The sequence below is a fragment of the Diaporthe citri genome (assembly GCF_014595645.1).
Source record: "Diaporthe citri strain NFHF-8-4 chromosome Unknown scaffold_4, whole genome shotgun sequence".
NCBI classification, from domain to species: Eukaryota; Fungi; Ascomycota; class Sordariomycetes; order Diaporthales; family Diaporthaceae; genus Diaporthe; species Diaporthe citri.
The window spans coordinates 2422741-2440453 of record NW_025064849.1 but is presented as its reverse complement, the minus strand read 5'-3'; the positions used below and the strand labels follow the sequence as shown (position 1 = coordinate 2440453).

The 17713-nt window shown below is 58.6% G+C and overlaps 6 protein-coding genes across 6 annotated transcripts; 2 read left to right on the top strand and 4 right to left on the bottom strand.

Annotated features, from left to right (window-relative positions):
• Window positions 1-523: 523 nt before the first annotated feature.
• On the bottom strand, window positions 524-3282 carry INS49_009823 (uncharacterized protein; the record flags this gene model as incomplete). Its single annotated transcript, XM_043170551.1, has 4 exons — window positions 524-1967; window positions 2219-2284; window positions 2341-3155; window positions 3247-3282. The coding sequence occupies 4 exons, from the start codon at window positions 3280-3282 to the stop codon at window positions 524-526; spliced, it is 2361 nt and encodes a 786-aa protein (XP_043025116.1).
• Window positions 3283-4249: 967 nt separating this feature from the next.
• Window positions 4250-5572, bottom strand: INS49_009822 (uncharacterized protein; the record flags this gene model as incomplete). The annotated part of the gene is made up of 2 exons (XM_043170550.1): window positions 4250-4712; window positions 4779-5572. The coding sequence occupies 2 exons, from the start codon at window positions 5570-5572 to the stop codon at window positions 4250-4252; spliced, it is 1257 nt and encodes a 418-aa protein (XP_043025115.1).
• A 1019-nt stretch (window positions 5573-6591) lies between these two features.
• INS49_009821 (uncharacterized protein) lies at window positions 6592-7357 on the top strand (the record flags this gene model as incomplete). Its single annotated transcript, XM_043170549.1, has 2 exons — window positions 6592-6792; window positions 6881-7357. The coding sequence occupies 2 exons, from the start codon at window positions 6592-6594 to the stop codon at window positions 7355-7357; spliced, it is 678 nt and encodes a 225-aa protein (XP_043025114.1).
• A 168-nt stretch (window positions 7358-7525) lies between these two features.
• Window positions 7526-8854, bottom strand: INS49_009820 (uncharacterized protein; the record flags this gene model as incomplete). Its single annotated transcript, XM_043170548.1, has 1 exon — window positions 7526-8854. One exon carries the CDS (start codon window positions 8852-8854, stop codon window positions 7526-7528), a length of 1329 nt encoding a protein of 442 aa, XP_043025113.1.
• A 747-nt stretch (window positions 8855-9601) lies between these two features.
• Window positions 9602-12461, top strand: INS49_009819 (uncharacterized protein; the record flags this gene model as incomplete). The annotated part of the gene is made up of 2 exons (XM_043170547.1): window positions 9602-9611; window positions 9676-12461. The coding sequence occupies 2 exons, from the start codon at window positions 9602-9604 to the stop codon at window positions 12459-12461; spliced, it is 2796 nt and encodes a 931-aa protein (XP_043025112.1).
• A 1011-nt stretch (window positions 12462-13472) lies between these two features.
• On the bottom strand, window positions 13473-16219 carry INS49_009818 (uncharacterized protein; the record flags this gene model as incomplete). Its single annotated transcript, XM_043170546.1, has 4 exons — window positions 13473-13570; window positions 13629-15198; window positions 15246-15280; window positions 15328-16219. 4 exons carry the CDS (start codon window positions 16217-16219, stop codon window positions 13473-13475), a joined length of 2595 nt encoding a protein of 864 aa, XP_043025111.1.
• Between the last annotated feature and the right edge of the window lie 1494 nt (window positions 16220-17713).

Here is a 17713-nt window from a genome sequence, read left to right as displayed (position 1 = left end):
GCCAAGGGGTTGCAGAAAAGGATGATTGACAATCTCACGTAATGGCTCGCTACCGTCGGATAGTTGCGGTACAGCAAGTTTTCTCTCTGCGATATTGATTGACATCGTCGCACAGTGTCCTACTCGCTCTGGCTGAAACACACAGCCCCAAACAAGTCGTCACGGCCTGCTAGTCCCGCTGACCACAGGCATCTTCCGAAGCTTGAGACCCAGTCGACGCCAACATCGCCAACACACTCTGCCCGGTCCGCGGTCCGCCTTGAGTCCGACGTTCCCCGGTCTCCACGCCCGTAGCAGGGGTCATCTGTAGCTGCCATGCTTAGCACTTGAACACCAGCAACAATGTCATCACCAAGTACAGCACTTCCAAGCTTTCGAGACGTTGTGGCAACATCATCTTTCCGCCTGGCCAGTGCTCGAGCTCGGATGAGAGCCGGCGGCATGGCTTTCCCCTCAGTGCTCACCGGACATGCTCAGCCTCAGTATCATCACCGTGGCCCCATCGTAGCATCACACCACCAAATCACCTCCTTCCCAGGTCAACATCCCGAACCAGCACCATCCCGTCCTCCTTCCCACTGCCGCTACCACTCTCCACTCCCACAAACGGGGCGACGCCCCTGCTCACCGCCCCCTGCCAGAGCTCAGCCACGACGTCCCGCAGGTCGTCCCCGGTCTGCTTGAAGTCCGGGAACGCGTTGACCTCCAGCAGCCACGCGCGCCCTGCGGCGTCCACGAGGAAGTCCAGCCCGAACACCTCGAACGCGAACCCCAGCGGCTGGAAGTGCACCATCATGGCCTTGGCGGCGGCCTCGAACACCTCGCCCGTGACGGAGCACACCTGCGCGAAGACGTCGTCCTTGGCCTCGACCGTCAGGCCCGGCACGTCCCAGAAGCGCCGCACCGAGCCCGCGTCCGCCTTGGGGCCCTGAATGCACGTGTTGGTGAGGTGTGCGTCGAGGTAGCCTTCATCCTGGTCGTCCCCATCTTCGCCGTCGTTCTTCTTCTCCCACGGAGCAGAGTACGCCCGCCCCGCGAACAGGGCCAGCATCGAGCGGCTCACGTAGACCTTGAGCGCGCCCACGCAAAGAACGTACGCGCGGATGTGGAACTTGCGGTTGCCGCACTCGGGTAGCAGGAGCGGCGGGTGGATGTACGGCTGCGCGACGAAGTGGCGGAGGTGCGACGTCGTGATGCCATCTCTGTCGTCGCCTCCGTAAGCACCAGCCCTGTCGCCGTCGTCCCCGTCTTCGTTATCTTCGTCGGAGGATGACGGCTCCTCGGCCTCCCACCCGTCGAAGATCGCCTGGAGCTCCTCCATGGTCGAGAACAGCCGGATGCCTTGCCCGCGGTCGCTCATGCTCGGCTTGAGAATCCACCACTCCCTCTCCTCCGCACTCAAGGAATCACCACCGCCCCCGCCGTTGCGCTCTAAGCTGGCCCGTAGGTCGAACGTCTCGTCCAGTGCGTCGTCTAGGAACTCGGCGTAGTCGACCTCGAACGGCTCGCTGGCCTTGACGTGGCCCCTCAGGGGCGACGCCGGGTTCTTGGCGACCCAATGGTCGACCGTCGTTGACAGGAAGTGCTTCCTGATCAGGGCCTTGCGGATGACGTAGCTGTTGATGAGCGACGTGCCCGGGTTTGTGGATGCGTGGTCGAAGTCGATGGACTCGTACGCCCGTATTTGGAGCACCTTGGCACCCTTGGGCACCTGCTCCGTCAGGCTCCGGGACGGGTCCGGGGAGAGGAGGCGTAGCCGGCCGGACGGGATGTGGGACTGCAGGGCCGAGGTGATGATCGGCTGTACGTAGGCATCCTCGTAGTCGACGATCGCGAACACTTGCTCCCCCGAGTCCGCGGCTGCTGGGACTGCTGGCTGGGACTCCTCCTTAGCCTTGGTTGCCGTCTTTGGCCCAAATGTCCCCGCTGTCCTGAGGGGAAGTTCTGTTGTAGCCTCACGCTCATCCCTGAAGCCGGAGCAAAGAAAAAAAGTGTAAGAATCCGGTCTTGGGTTGAAATTGGATGGACTGACGGGGGTCGAGAGCAGAACGCTGTCTATTTCTAGCATGCTTTCTATGACTCTATGTCCAAGCCCTCGCCCGGGCTGGGGGCCTATAGATAGCCCCAGAGTCTCGATGTATGTGTGTGTACGTGTATGTTGTCCAAATACGCCTGGCTCGTTTTGTTCATGCTCGCACTCCGGAAACAGGTCACTCACAGCTTCAGATCCTGCCCTTGCAGGCTCTCCGCGGCGTGCAGGAAGTTGGCCTTCAATGCCGTCACACTGAAGATAGCACACGTTAGCAATATGTCCTGGAGCATGGCTCGCGATCCACTCACCTCGTGTGGCCGTCCCTGATGACCCGCCCGTCACAATCGGCAGGCGCGCCATCCACGGCCTTCATGACGTCCGCCAGCTTGGGCGCCCACTTGAAATGCTTGTGGTCGTGGCCCTTCTTGCCACTCCCGCCTTCGGCCACACCGTCGACCCGCGGCCTCGCGGCCTCGCCATTGGCGCCCTCGCGGATCTTCTCCTCCTCCTCGTCCTCGCCGTCGGCCCCGTCCGCGTCCACGGCCTCGAAGGCGCTGTTCCCCTTGATCCAGTAGTTCTGCAGCAGGCCGGCCCACACCGTCCTGCGCTGCTCGACGCCCTCGACCAGCGGCACGTTGACGCTGTACACGTCGGCGCTGCCGTCGGCGGGCCACTGCCGCGCCAGGGCCTCGACGACGCGCACGGCGTGCCTGCTCGCGGCGCCGACTATCTCCGGGTCGTGGTTCCGCGTGAAGAAGGCGTACGACAGCGCGATGGACCTGTACCCGCACGCGGCGGCCTCGAGCGCCCCGCCCAGGGTGCCGCTGCTCAGCGCGAAGACGGCGGTGGTGTTGCGGCCGTAGTTGGGGCCGGACAGGACCAGGTCCACGGGGCCCCGGTCCCCGAAGAAGTGGTGCAGCCCGATCTGCGCGCAGCTGGCCGGCGTCCCGTCGACCAGCACCCACTCCTCCACGGCCCCGTCCGCCGAGGGCCTGCTGTGCGTCGTGCCGAGGTCGTCTTCGGGGCCGCCCAGGCCCGCGGGAGGGGACGAGGCCGGCGGCGGCCGGTAGTAGGTCGGCTTCAGCGTCTGGCCGATCATGTGCGCCTTGCCGATCCAGGAGCGCTGCGTGTGGGGGAGGCAGACGGACACAGTGTGCCCCGAGGCCTGGAGCTCGCGAACGAGGGAGTGGACGTAGGGGGACGAGTGCGTAGACGGGGGGCCCGTCGTCGTTGATCACGAGGATGTGCATCTTGGGCTGCGGCTCCAGAAGTCGAGTCTTGAAGGGGGGCACTGACGAGTATCGAACGGACTGGTGGAGACGAAAAGTAGCACGAGACAGTCTACCCGTAAGAGAAGCCGTATTGGTATAAAGAGAACGCAAAATAAGCACCCAGGAAGTTGTAGTTGTATCTCTTTTGAGCAATGAAGGAAAGAAACTTGCTGTCCATGCATATGAGGATTGCGGGGGTGGGGCAGCTCTTCCAAGCTGGCCACCGACTCGCGGCGTCCTGTCCGCAAACCGGCCGAGTTTCCACCATGACATGACGAACCCGACGCCAATTCGCATCATACGAGTCCGGTCGGCATCGTCAGGCCCAATGACGTGCTTCCTGCCTCATGGCTTGGCCAGGACGTCTATGAAATCTGACTTGACTTTGCTGGAACAACAAATTGATAGCCTCAAGATAGCTACCTGATTTTTGAATCTCTCAGCGTTGAGAGAAAATCAGATCTTCTTCACCATTAAACGGCACACTCATAAAAAAGATTCCATCGAGTCAAAAATTATCTATCTGATCCTTCCTTCCAGACATGCCTGCGGAAAATCATTCCAAGACTCCTTGCCCTTGCTCCCTTGTCAATGTCGTAATGAAAACCCCTATTTGGCAGACCGTAAAAACTATCTGCAAGTACTTCTGCTCGCAATGCATTTTGTGGAGGCTGTAATGGCAAAAAGCCGACAGTCGAGTGGTGATATGGAGAAGCTCTTCAGAGCCTCGCACAGAAAAGCACATCACGTACTTCTCATACCATCCCGCGCAACATCCTGAAGGATATCAAAGAGCTTACTTGAGCTCGCCAAACGGCCCCTCTGCTGCCTTACGCCGTCCCATCGTCGGTGAAAGATGCTGTTCCTTATGAACCAGATTCCATAAAGTAATAAAACAAGTAGGCAAAATGACTCGACTCAAGTCCCGAATGCATCAACCTCGGATTCAAGTTCTGGGTCGCTTGGACGCAGATGGGGCGCTGAGCGCCTCGCCAGGTCGCTTGTGGCCATTCACAGATCCCTCGGAGGCAGTCTTGGTACGACGCCAACCATCAAAGGGGCTCCGGTTGCCAGCACGCTTGGTCTTGACTGGGTTCGGCTCGGTGGTGATCTTCTTGGATCGAGCGGCCCGGCTCGTGTTGGGAGGTGAGGCGGGAGCGTACTTGGGCGCCTTGGGGGTGTCAATCTTCGCCTCACTAGCCTCGACAGGTGTCTCAGCTCTGGCCTTGACGTCGTCGACCTTGCCAGCAATGGGCTGCTCGATATCGGTGTCTGCCTCCTCATCGGTGTGAGCAAGGTCGTTCTCCTTGTGGCTCTTGGCACTCGGGAAGAGAAGGCGAGGCTTGACGTCGAGTCGGGAGCTGGCCTCGTCGCTCTCTGAGAACTTCCTAAAGATCTTCTTGCCACGGCTACAATAAAGTTAGCACCGAGCGAGGTAAGGAGGGCATGGATCGAAGATAGACAGGTGAACTTACAAGACATAGAGCAAGCCGTCCTCGCGCTTGACAACCTCGTTGACCTGCTCGGAGACACTGGCGCCGACGATGTTCTTCCTGTTGCGCGAGCTGCGGCGCACGGGCCTCGCAGAGGCTGCGATACCCGCCTCACCGTAGAAGGGGTTGTCTTCGGTGACGTCGGGCGCAGGGAGTCGGTCCTGGGAGTCGGTGTAGATCTGGAAGGTGTCGTCCTCAGGCTCGAAGCTGTCGAGCTTGAACTGCTTGGTGCGCGTCTTCTTGGGGCTCTGGGGCTTGCTGAAGAGGTTGCGCGCGATCGCGTTGACGCTCTTCTCATTCTGCTCGGCATGCTTGCGTGCGGGCGTCTTGGCAGGGGTCGGCAGAACGTGGGCCGATTGACTTGGGGCGCTGGTGAGGGAATCCATCTTCTGCGACTGGCCGAGGGCGGCGGCGGCGTTGCGAATGCTCTCTGCAGTCAATGAGCCCGACGACACGCGCGACGAGGCAGGAAGACGCTTCTTTTGCGGCGACGCGGTCGCCGGGGGCGAAGTCATGCTGGATGAGGTAGCTTGGGTTGGGTGGTGTTTCTTGTCGGAGGTCGACTTGGGTGAAGCGCGAACCTGACGAGATGTTGAGGTGCGACCCGACAGGTGAGGGGACGGGGTTCGGTTCGCTGAGGTGGTGCGCTGCGACGAGATCCGAGCAGACTTGCGAACGGGGGTGTAAGGCTCCCAATCGTCATGGAAGCCGCCGAGTCGAGGCGTAGGAGGAGTGTTGATACTGGCAGGCGAGCCAGGCGTGGGCGTGGTCGCCATTGTGTTCTTTGTACCGTTTGTCAGGCGCGTTGCTGTTGAGCTTGGACGAAAGCCAGGCCTTCAAGAAATGTGGGGACGGCGGCAAGAGTAAGGCGGCAAGGCAGCAGTCGCAGTGGATTGGGAATTCACCAAAGCTTCCGATATATCAATGCTCTGGATGAGTCGAGGAGCCAGATGGGACGAAAGGTGAGGTAAAGAAGGGTGGTTGAGGGTTAGGACTCGATTAAATTGAATTGAGGAGTGATAAGGGGAAGAGAAGAGTGTGAGGGTGAGGGTTTGGGGTGGATGAAGGGAGAGCCCCAGTACAGAGGGAGAGACAGGTGGTAGGAAGGTGGATTCTAAGACCTCTGATGACTTGTGTGTGTAGTGGAACCTTTTTTATGGGCCCTTGTTCTGCTCCCAGTCTTGGGAGAACTCAGTCAAGGCGGAGGAAAGTCTCTGGAAGACGATTTAAATGTTGATGATGTCCACCATTCATGGGTATCACAATAACAATATTGGTCCTGTGGAAATCCAATCTGGACAATGGAAAGCGCTGCAGAATGGAATGGACGGCAATGTAGTTAAAAGACGATGCAATTGATGGTGGTGGTGTCAAAAGAACAGGCTGGGGATGAGCGATGAGAATAGGATGGCTGGCACTTTGTCCTGCAAACGAGGAGATGAGGCGGTGGCTGCCAGTGATTCACTGGGGTTGGCAGCAGAGTGGAGAACCTGCCCAGTCCACTGGCCAATCAGCCTTATTGCCCTTCAAACGCGTGGAGAACGCGCTTTCCCTCGACGCGTCTTGGAGAGGGGCCCCGCTTTTCCAGGCCAAAGTCAACAAACCTTATGACCAGGAAAGGGAAGCACATGCCAACACCAACCCCAGCTCAGAGCTTCGACAGCCTTGTCTGCACTGCAACGTCATCGACCGAACGGAAAGTACGGACCATACGATTGAGGGTACAACACCTTCCTTGAATTGAGGCAGACCTGGTCATATACTGCCCGTGCCACAACGAACTACATCAGAAATCATGGCTGAAAACGACCCCTCACCCAAAACACCCAAGACCCCCAAAACGCCAACGCCTGGCGGTCAGAAAGAGAAGGAGCCATTCGATGCAGACGAGGTCCGCGAGACTCAGCTCCGGCGCGAGCTCGAAGGGGTCCGCAACATCAACGAGGTGATAGAGGGCGTCATCGGAACACTCGAGCGGGCGAAGGGCAATATGGGAGTAAGTCAAACAAACGCCATCGCATGAACACTCCTGCTGGCGCATCACGTGCAATACAAGGTAGCTGACACACACCACTCGCTCGCAGAACGTCTCCCAGACAGTCGACAATGCCTCCACCCTCCTCAACACCTGGACCCGCATCCTCTCGCAGACGGAGCACAACCAGCGGCTCCTCCTCAATCCCAACTGGAAGGGCTCGACCCAGGACCTGCAGGACATCGAGGCGGAGGCCGCGGCGCGCCAGCAGGCGCTGGAGCGCAGGGCAGCCGAGGAGGAGCGTCGCCGCGAGGAGGCCCGGCGTAAGGTCGAAGAGCAGGAGAGGGCCCGCATGGCCGGCACCGGATCTGCCGCCGGCCGCGGATCCGGCGTCAGGGGCGTGAGGGGTGTGCGTGGTGGTACTCGGGGCGACATACTGAGGGGCGGCGCGGGCACGGGCTCCGGCGCGGGCGGCGCGAGTTCCAGCACACGGGGAGGTTCACAGATAGGAAGAGGCTTCGGGGCGTCGCGGACGACAAGGGGCATGAGAGGCACAGGCTCGGGAAGTGGCAGAGGCGTGCGGTGAGGGCGAGGAAGCCGCTCTGTTATCGTCTTCGTATTATGCCGTTCGTGATCTGCATTGAATGATACCCCCTTTTGGTGTTTCCAACGCCCAATGACATATGCTCATCCAAACAAATATCCTACAAATGTGACACCCTGAAGCAACCTCCCTGGTCCCTACAAGCAGTACTTAAGCCTTTGGCTTCTTCGCGAAGAAGTCACTCATCTTCTTCATGCCCGACGTGTTGACCTTCTTCAGGTCTCTGACCCCCCTACTCTCCCCAGCCTTCTTCCTCTTCTCCTCCTCCTCCTTCTTGCGCTTCGCTTCTCTACGGTCCTCGTCCTCCTCGTCTAGCGCTCTCTTCCGGCTGTAGTCCGACGCAGACCGCGCCATCATGGCCTCCTGCCGCAGCTTCGTAAGCTGCCCGACGTGCTCGTCCAGGGGCTTGAAGTCCACACCCGCGCCCTTGCCCTCGGCCAGCATCTTCTTGAGCACGGACGACAACGCCGGCGGCACGTAGCTCGAGCAGATGAAGTTGAACGCTACCCGGAGGCGCTGGAGTCTGATCACCTCCGGTGAGGCCTGGATGGCCGAGGCGACGTCCTTGTTGCCCGCGGCTTCGGCTTCGTCCGCCACCGATGTCGCTGCTGTGGAAGCCTCAGACGCAGACGTAGCGGACGTTGCAACGGACGACTGGGATTCCACCTGTGTATCTGTGCCTGAGTCCGCGCCGCTCGCCTCTGCGGATTCCTGCGTTTGCAACCGCGGCGCCGCGGCGGCGGCCTTGCGGCCCAGCACGGGCGCCTCCAGCGCCTTGGTCACGAACTTCTCCTCCATGCTCCCCGGCAGCCCGCCCTCGCTCATCCGCGCAGCCTTGGCCAGCACCTGGCCCAGCAGCTTCTCCTCGCTCAGGCGGAACATGGTCTCGTCCCCGGCCTCGACCGTGTCGCACCCCGCGGCCATGCGGGACTCGAGCAGCTCGCGCCACCGCGCCCACTTCAGGGTCTCCCGCAGGTGCGCCGCGCCCTCTGCTATGCCATCGAGGTGGTCGTCGCTGGACAGGAACATGCGCTTGGACGAAGACAGCTGTTTTACCAGGGCGGGGAGGGCGAGGAATAATGGGTCGATCGGTGTGGCTATGAAGAGGTCTGCGCCATTGGAGATTTGCGTCTGGAAGGCATGTTCGTCCTTCTTGGCATCTCCTGAGTCTGAGGTTTGGTCTCTGCTTCCAGCCTCGATGAGCCAGCTCCGAGGTGTCGTCTTCGGCTCGGAGATCTTGATGAACTCATATGCGCCAGTTTGTGGGCACACGAGGTACCGTGTTGGTTTTGAGTATCGAGGGTTTGTGAGTGACACAACTTTTGCCTCGGGAGTCGCCTTCTCTGGTAAAATGAGGACTATACTTGGACTCTCGGACTCGGCTGGCAGGGTGTATTTTGATGATGATGCTGAAGCCGTGGCGTCTTTGCTTGAGCTTTTGGCTCCCTTATCGGCGCCTTTTGCACGTGTCCTCGCCATATTTTGCCAATTTGTACAGCTGGTATCCAAAACGCACAGTGCAATTGAGGGCAAGCAAGAAGGAGGATGCTATCCCCGGAATTGGAAATATCTTATCGAGCTGATACGAGGTGCACACGCAGCTCCAAAGTAAATAGTCCAGGGTCGTTAACAGCGCGCTTATTACAGTGTGGGGTCGCGTCCGAGTCGCGCAGGCGCGTATCCCAGCCAACTCAGAGCGCCCCCTCCCATTTCCCCGTACCCGTAATCTGTGTTGCGCCCGCGCACCCACTCCTGGAGGATCCGGTTTGAGGGCGAGGTGTGAGTTGCATGCGGAACAAGAACAGCCACACTCGACTAAATTAGAGTCTCAGTCGATCATCCGTCTCGACCCTGGGCAGCCTCACCCGCCTTCGGAGCCGTATGTTGATTTCAGCATCCCATACTGCATACAGCCTACATACCATAGACACATGCTTGCTCAGTCGGCCGCTTCCGCTGGTTCCTGATTGCAGCGACAACCACAGCCACAAAAAGCACCGCTGACCCGCCCATTGGCTCCCATGTGCTGTTCTCGGGCGCCTACGAAGTCCAGGACCGTGGCGTTGTTAGGGGTGGGCGATAATATCTGGCTGTTATAGGTAGGCGTGGTACTTCTTGATCTTACTGGGCCAACATTTTGTCGCGAACAAACAACAGTCCAGCCCGGTGCAGGTCGGGAGACTTCCGAGCATCGCAAATTCTTCATGTTGTGAAAAAAGTGTCAGGATGTCATCCAGTATGCTCTTTTCAATTAAAGGGAAAAATACCCCATTGCTGCTTTCCAACTGACTCATGGGCAGACGCCGCAGGCTTGGAGGCTCACTGGCCGCCACGATCCCCTCGCGAGGCCCTACTGAGCACACCAGGCGGTCGCGAGCGATACAGACAAATACTCGCGCAGCGCTCATCGTCACCGTCGCCCTCGAAAACACGATCTACCCGACCAGCGTCACGCGGCGCGGCACAGTCGATGAGCATGGACACAGACGACCCCATGGATGTCGGGGATCCCATGGACGTGGACGACGAAGATGACGAGGAGACGCTGCAGTTGAAACTCCAACAAATACAGGCACAACTCAGGCTGAAGAAGCTGCGGAAGGACAAGGCGAGGTCCCAGAACGACCCACATTCCTCCTTCAGCCAGCACTCGGACCAGGACAATACCAAAGCATCAAGACCAGGCTCGGCCTCTACGGCGCGGGCAGGTCTAAGAATAAAGGAGATCAGGAGGACAGATGCAGCAGCACGGCCCCCTTCACAAGGTTCTGCTGTTGAAGTGCCAGCTTCGCCCGTGAGGAAGGCTCAACCACAGCCTGAGCAGACCTCCCCAAGTCGGATCTTGCTCGGCATAGACAAGGGGCTGAGAGGGAAGGACATATCACTGAAAAGGGCACCGAGTCTTCGAAAGTCGCAAGATGACCCGGGAGGGTCGCAAGGCGCAGGAGCAGGGTATCTGCACAGGTCCAGGACTCCAGGCTTAACGGAAGACAAACCGCGGCCACTGAGCTTCAACGAGAGGCTGGCAGCAGCTCGGACGGAGGAGAAGACCCGCGAGGAAACGAGATCAAAGGCGTCCAAGTCGCGAAGCTCAGCTTTCAACGTTACCAAGCAGGAGATGGAGGACTACAAGAATGCTGCCGTGGACATGGAAAATGAGCCATCACCCCGGGATCGAGGATTTGCCCGAGACGACACCACTGGGAATGCGCCATCCGAAAGACCAAGGAACGGACATCTACACCGCAGCAATACAGCACCTAGCATACGGACAACATCGCGTCTAGGACATGGCACCACGGACTCTGGATCGTTTTCATCTCAAGTCGCAGGCTCATTCTCCTCAATAACATCTGAGACCCCGAAATCACCCTCTGCTTCATTCGACGTCTACTCTGGTTTTCATTTGTCCAAGCGCATCCTGCCACATCAAGTCGTGGCCCGCGCTGTTTCCGGCAAAACGACATACTCGATCCAGGACTTGCTCCGCCAGGTCAAAGCTCCAGACTGGTCCCTCCCTGATAACGTGGTCGACAGTGTTGTGTTCGCAATTGTAGCCTCCAAGTCAGATCCTCGTCATCACAAACCTCAGTATGACGCCGAGACGGGGAAGATGAAGCAGTCAGACAGGGGCAAGTACATGGTCTTGTCCCTCGTCGACCTACAGTACGAGATTGAGCTCTTCCTCTTCAACTCAGGCTTCGAGCGCTTCTGGAAACTGTCCACGGGCACCGTCGTCGCTATTCTCAATCCAGACTTTATGCCACCGCCACCAGGACGTACGGACACTGGTCGTTTTAGTTTGACGATCAAGTCCGATGCGGACACGATTCTCGAGATCGGCGCGGCGCGAGACCTGGGGTACTGTAAATCCGTCAAGGCGGACGGCAAGCTCTGCAACAGCTGGGTGAACGCCCGGCGCACCGAGCACTGCGAATTCCACACCAACACGGCTCTGTCCCGGACCCGATCAGCCCGGCAGGAAGTCAATGGCACGGGGGGTCTCGGCAATGGCTATAAAGGCCCCCGCTCTAAAGACCGAACCTGGAAGGAGAGCGCCGAAGCCAAGAGGCAGGCGAAGGTCGAACAGGAACATGGCAAATTCGACTGGGAGACGCGGAGCCGCTACTTCATGAACGGGGGCGGCCGCGGCCAGAGCGCGTCATCGCTGATCGATCGCGACGGAATCGTCTCCGACAAGCGGGAGAGGGCAGAGGGCCTGAAGAGGAAACTAGCCGCGCAAGAGAAGGAGAGGGACATCGCGAAGAAGCTGGGCGAGATGGGCAGCGGCAGCATGGGCGGGGAGTACATGCGCATCTCCGGGGCAGCACAGCCGGCGGCGGGGGCCTCCTCTTCGAGGGCGGGCCCCCGCGCCACCTCGAGGCTCAACGGCACGAGGGGCCCGCGCACCGTGCCGTCGTCCTCGACGTTCAAGCCCGAGGTCAGGCTCCCGGGCATCTCCCTCCCCACCAACAACGAGGAGGACCAACCGCGTAAGACCGACGCCCGCTCGCTGGGCCTGCTCGCCGAGAGGGGCGGCGCCGGGCCCAAGATATCCCTCAGCCCAGTCAAGCGCAAGCGCCAGGACAGCACCCTTTCGTCCAACAGTTCCTCCTTTGACTCGAAACCCTCCGGCGCCGCCGGCTCGTCCTACACCGCCGCAGCCACCAGCAGGCTGTCGGCCGCGACCGGAAGGCCTCCCGGCGGCTTCGGCTGGGGCACATCGCTACGGGACAAGCTCTCGCGCATGAAGGCCGGCGAGAGGCTGTCCCTGCACACGAGCCACAACAGCACTAGCACCACGGCTAGCAGCAGCGGCAGCAGCGGCGCCGGCGCCGGCGCGGGTACGGCGGCCGGCGGGGCGTTCCGCGACAAGGACAGGTCGCCCGTGCGCAAGAAGACGCGCTTCGTGACGGAGAAGGGCATCCGCGAGGCCGGGCGCGAGAGCCTGCCGGGCTCGGTCGTCGCCGACCCGGGGGTCTCGAGGGACTGGAGCAGGAAGCTGGCGTCGAGGCAGCGGCAGCAGGAGGTCGTCCTCGAGGGTGACGATGATGACGATGATGATGAACTTCTTGTTGTACGATAACCCGCGGGTGACACGCTGTTGGTTTGAGCGGTACTGGAGGAGGTGGTGGAAGGGAGTCGTGACTTTCAACGGTACAAGGAGTCAGGTTTTTCCAGGTCTTGTGAGAATCCACGGACGGTACGGGACGGTACAGGGTCAAAATTCAGGCTGAACAGAGCATTCAGGGTGTTTGTTTGCATATACAAAGCATTGTAACTGTACTGAAATTAAACCACGGAACGGAACGGACTACACAGTTAATAAGGGCACGAGGTTACGGATCCAGCATGCATACCTAATTCACAAAGGCGTGGGAAAGCTTGTTGAATACATTGATGATTTGTAACGTTCTCTGCCATGATGTTGTTGCTGCTCGTATAACTAACGCCTTCGCCAACATCTACGCGCGGAGCACAATCCGCAAAGGTCTACTTAGAGAAATTGCTACGCTGCGACTCTACGTGCCCGAATTCTCTTGTTGGTAGTGATGAGAATGAGGAGCCTGTTGCCAGATGTAGGAGAAATCACCAACATCCCGCCCACAAAAATGTCTCCGATATCTTGTGTTGGCTCCCGGACACGTTGATAGTCTTAGGAAATGCATGTGAATAAGACATCATCACCTCAGGGACGAGATCCTCAACACGCCTTTCATCACGATTCATCGTGAACATGGTGGCCACTCGCTCGTTGAATCTGGGTATGGGCACATGTGAGCACAACTGCTTCTCGTTTTCTCGTTAGTAAATTCGACGTGGGTAGCAGTGAGTCGCCTTGACCAAATACGACAGGAACAGCAGTGTCGGGCTCGTGTGGCCATGCCGGGGAGGGCGTGGTTCGCATACTGTAAAAGAATGACAGTAAGTCGGCATCAAGAATCCAAAATGCTACCTAACGTATTCTGCTGTAGTGAAATCCAACCCCTCGGATGTGCTTCCTGCTCATCGTCTCGGCACGCTTGTTTAATTGTTGATGTAAAGAACGACAATACTAGAAGGAACGCATTGGGGAACACGCGGTTGAAACCTCATGTTAGTCCTCAACGGGATTCACTTCAGCGTGTTTCGCCTCGACCTTGCCGGCCTTGTCCTCCTCAACCACAGCCTCTTCGACACTTTCCCCGGCCATGTCTAAATCATATTTATTAGCGAGTCATCATGGATGGAATGCCATGAAGTAAACACTTACTCGTTGCCAAAGTTTCCTGCTTGGTTCCTTTCGGTTCCTCCTCTTTCTTGTCGTCGATGAACGCGCCAGCATTCTCCTCTGGCTTGGGTTCAGTTTCTGACTTCACTGAAGGCTCAGCCTCCTCAACCACGGGCTTGTCGTCCGTAGAAGCTTCGACTGCAGGCGCCGCGGACTTCTCCGCGGTAACCTCAGCAACCTCAGCGGCAGGCGCACTGGGTTCCTGCTTTTCGTCTGTTGGACTCAACCCTCCGACCTGAATTGTGCCCTCCGACTCGGGGTCTAAAGACCAGATGGTGACAGTTGTCGAGAAACTCAACTTCGGCTTCTTGGCCGCAGATTCCGAGGGTGCTGCCGCGGCAGCAGTCGCGGCAGCGGGAGCCCTCCTCTGAGGACCGCGGGCTCTTCCCTTGCGGGCATCAGTCAAGGGCTTCTTCTCCTTTGGCTCCTCGGGCACTTCGTCCTTGGACTCCTCCTTAGGCTGTGAGATCCTCGGTCCTAGTCCAAGCTTCTTGTTCAGATCAGACATAAATCCCGCCTGAAGCGCAGCAATCTTATTGCCTGCTGGCCTAGCGGGCACTGCAGGCTTCACCTTGGGAGCCGGCGCGTCGGACGGAGAAGCGGCAGCAGCAGAAGCCTTCGCAGGTCGAGCGGGGATCTGAGGCTTGGGGCGGTCGGGAATTTGAGATTTGGATGTCTCCTCTGGTGACTTGCTCTTGGGTCGTTCAGGAACCGCGGGCTTATCTCTGGAACCACTAGACTTGCGCCGGGGCCGCTCCGGAACCTGAGGCGGCTTGGTGTCTGCCGGCGATGCTGGCTCCATCTGAGGCCCGGACACGGTCGTCTCGAGCTTCAAGCTGTCTGGGGTGTCTTCCCAGACATCGCGGCTTGGGAATTTCTGCGCCATTTTTGGACGGGAGGTCTCCTGAGAGAGGTGAGGTTGGTGACCAACCCAGGTAGGCTTTTGGTTGCGCCACAGGAAGGCGTCGGGGTGTGTCAATTCCTTCTCAGCCAGCTCCTCCTGCTTGCGGGCCCATTCCTGTGCCGGTGTTTCCGTTTGTTCACGAGGCGGGATGCTCTTCGGGAGTTGTTCCGTCAGGTCGGGCGTGGAGACAGTGGCGGTGTGATGCACGCTGTTAGGTGCGTCTTCCCAAATGTCCTTGCTGGGGAATCGCTGCTTGATCTTCTCGATCTGGGCAGCAGTGAGATGCTTTTTGGGGGTGCCCTCATCATCTTCAGGGAAAAGCGGCTCGTACTCTTCCACGTCCTCAAGGGGCGTGGACCTCAAGTCGGACGAATCCACCTTGTACAGGCTGGCCGGACGGCTAGTGGGGCGACTGCGTGGTGGGTCTGCCTCAAAATCGCTTCCTCGGCGCTCCCTTGAAGGCTCGATACATGCTACTTGGTCCCGCTGCGGGGTGTTTTTCCTAACCTCATCCTCAGCCAAGATGGGGGCCGTGTATTCGGTGCCGTCCTCCGGCAATGGAGCAGGAACGGGGTCACCGCTGAGCAGGATGCTCCTCCTGCGGTTGGGCTCTTCGATATGGACTTCTTTCTCGCCAGGTTTTGCCGACTGAGGGCGCGAACTAGCATCAAGCGCTGCCCATCCAGCTTGCTCACTGGGCAAGCCAACGTGCTCGTGGGTGCCTGCTCTCCTATTAGGGACACATCACGAATAAAGGAGCCATTCTCATGTGCTTACCAACACCCTGGCCAGTGGATTCGGTCTCCCTCACCAGCTTGTTGAGCTGCTCGCTGCTCAAGGCAAAATCCGTGGGGCGGTCGGCTTGGTACGGGTGGTGTTCCAGCTTCAGAAGCTCAGGGTGCTTGTTATAGTACTCTTTTTCAAGCTTGTCCTGAGGAGCGACGTTGTGGCCGTGCAGGCCGTAACTTCCAGGTGGAACTCCTCGAGAGCTCACCTTTCTCTTGTGGGCCTTGATCGTATCAGCACCGGGAGCGGGTGATGGGGCTTGGACATCGCCAGCGTGGGGCAGTAAGGGGATCTGCTGTCCAATTTCTGGGATGCCATGCTCCTCGTCCTCAACCTCGCTGTGAGACAGACCGCTGGCCGTGCTAGCCTTTTTCTTCAGGCTACGATTGGAGGGCGTGGGAATTTCCTGGCTCGGCTTTCCGATGCCAAAAGCCGCCGCGTTGTCCGAGTCGGTTCTTGTAACCTGCATGATGCGTTGCTTGGCTCTTGAAGCAGGCATAGTTGCCGTAGGTGCATATATCTTCATGTTCTGGTCCACAGTGCGTGTCTGTGTGGGAGAAGTACTCGGCTCGCGAGACGATGCCGCCTCTTGAGCCAGAGCAGCGTATTCCATGCCCTCCTCGCCAACAACGGCCGGCAGATCGACGCTCCTGGATCGCTCAATGGGATCGCCATTTGAGTTGGAACGCTGGTCCTTCTTGGTAGGGCTGAGAAGACCACCATTCAGAGGAGACGGGGCGTATCGGTCGGGGTTGGGCGAGGGGCCACGCTTAATGGGACGTGGTGGAATCCTAGGGAGTTCGGAACTGTCTCGGTCCTGAGATCCCCTAGATGGACGGGGAGGTATAGCCGGAGGCTGCTGCTGAGTGGCTGCGGTCGACATATTGATTGCTTGAAGCTTCAATATTTGTTCTGCTCGAGTTGGAAATATTTCGAGTCGAGATTCTGGTCAAGTGTGCAAGGACAAGACGCTGGTTTAGTCCTGGTGTTGTATGCTGAAGACCTAAAGGATAGTAGAATGTGCCTCGTACTATGCACTGCAGCTATTAGCCCGGCTGGAGGTAAAGATACGGTGAGCCATTTCTTGTGAACACAATGCAAAAAAGCGCGCGCGAGGTAGGGTATAAGTACTGAGCATGCAAGAAGAAGCTGTGTTGTGACAAGATGACTAGACAGGGGCTGAGCTGGCCAAGGAGTGACTGGGTTGGGGCGCGCCGCGGCGTCAATGTTCTGGAAGCTTGCAGATGGTGAGGGTCTGCCCCGCCAATTGATGGTTCCCTGGGCTTGCAGCGACAGGAACGGCCAAACCAGGATGTCGTGATATGGGCAGTTGGACAAAGAACCACAATTTGAGTTTTCCCCGAGCGGGCTAAAGGCACGGAGGTGCCGTTCGACGAAGCCCAAGCTGGAACCGTGAGCTGGCGCGTTCCCACTGCGGTCACACAATACAGTTCAAGGAGCGTGTTCCCAGTGCTGATAAGGGCAGCTCTAACGGCCACAGTCAACCTGGATTGACTCGCCTGATCCGAATGAGCGGCCCGAGAAGATAAGCTCAGAGCTTGAGGCCAGGGAACTTAGGGCCTCGCAAAGAGCAGCTCGTTGGTCGTGTCCAGAGGGAATTCCTCCCTTGTTCAGGCTTTGGCACGGAGAGAGGAACACAGCAACTAACTGCATGCAAGCGGAAGGAGCAGTACAGAGAGGGAGCTAAAAACAGACAGCGTCAATGGAAGGAGCGGCTGCCATCGGCACTTACCTGGAGTGGTGGAGGTCCAGTCAGTGGTTGGGGGACAGAGGAGGAATGCAGGGGCCAGGCGACACAGATAAGAGGAATGGTTTCCCTTTTTGAAGAGCAGGAAGAGGTAGGTTTGTTTTTACAGCAGTTACGGTTGGTTGAGTGGACAATCTGAGAGTAGAACCAGAGTCAGAGTCAGAGTCAGGAACACCGAGAAGATAAACTAGATATAGCGAAACAACAAGTGCTCGAGAATAGCAACGGCAGCAACACAGCAACGACATCAGGAACCGGACATGGGCCACTTATAAGAAAATCCTGGCACCGACTGGACGAGCGCCCTGCCGCCCTGGGGCCGTCGACTGGGAATCCCCACCGCCAGCAAGGATCGCCTCTGCAGCCAGATCTGGGCTCTGGGCTCTGGTCCGCCGGCTCCTCAGCTGCCCTCTGTCCATTCCCATTCCGGGCCCTGGCAACAGGTCGAGTGACCTCCGCCGCGGCGGGCACAGTCGCCGTCGACAGTGTATCCCGACACTGAGCACGCCCTGAATCACGATCCCCAAATCGTCGCTAGTACGGGAGTAGCAGGTCTACCCAACGCCCACACGTCCCGTCTGGGATGGATCTAGAAAGCTCTGTGATCCT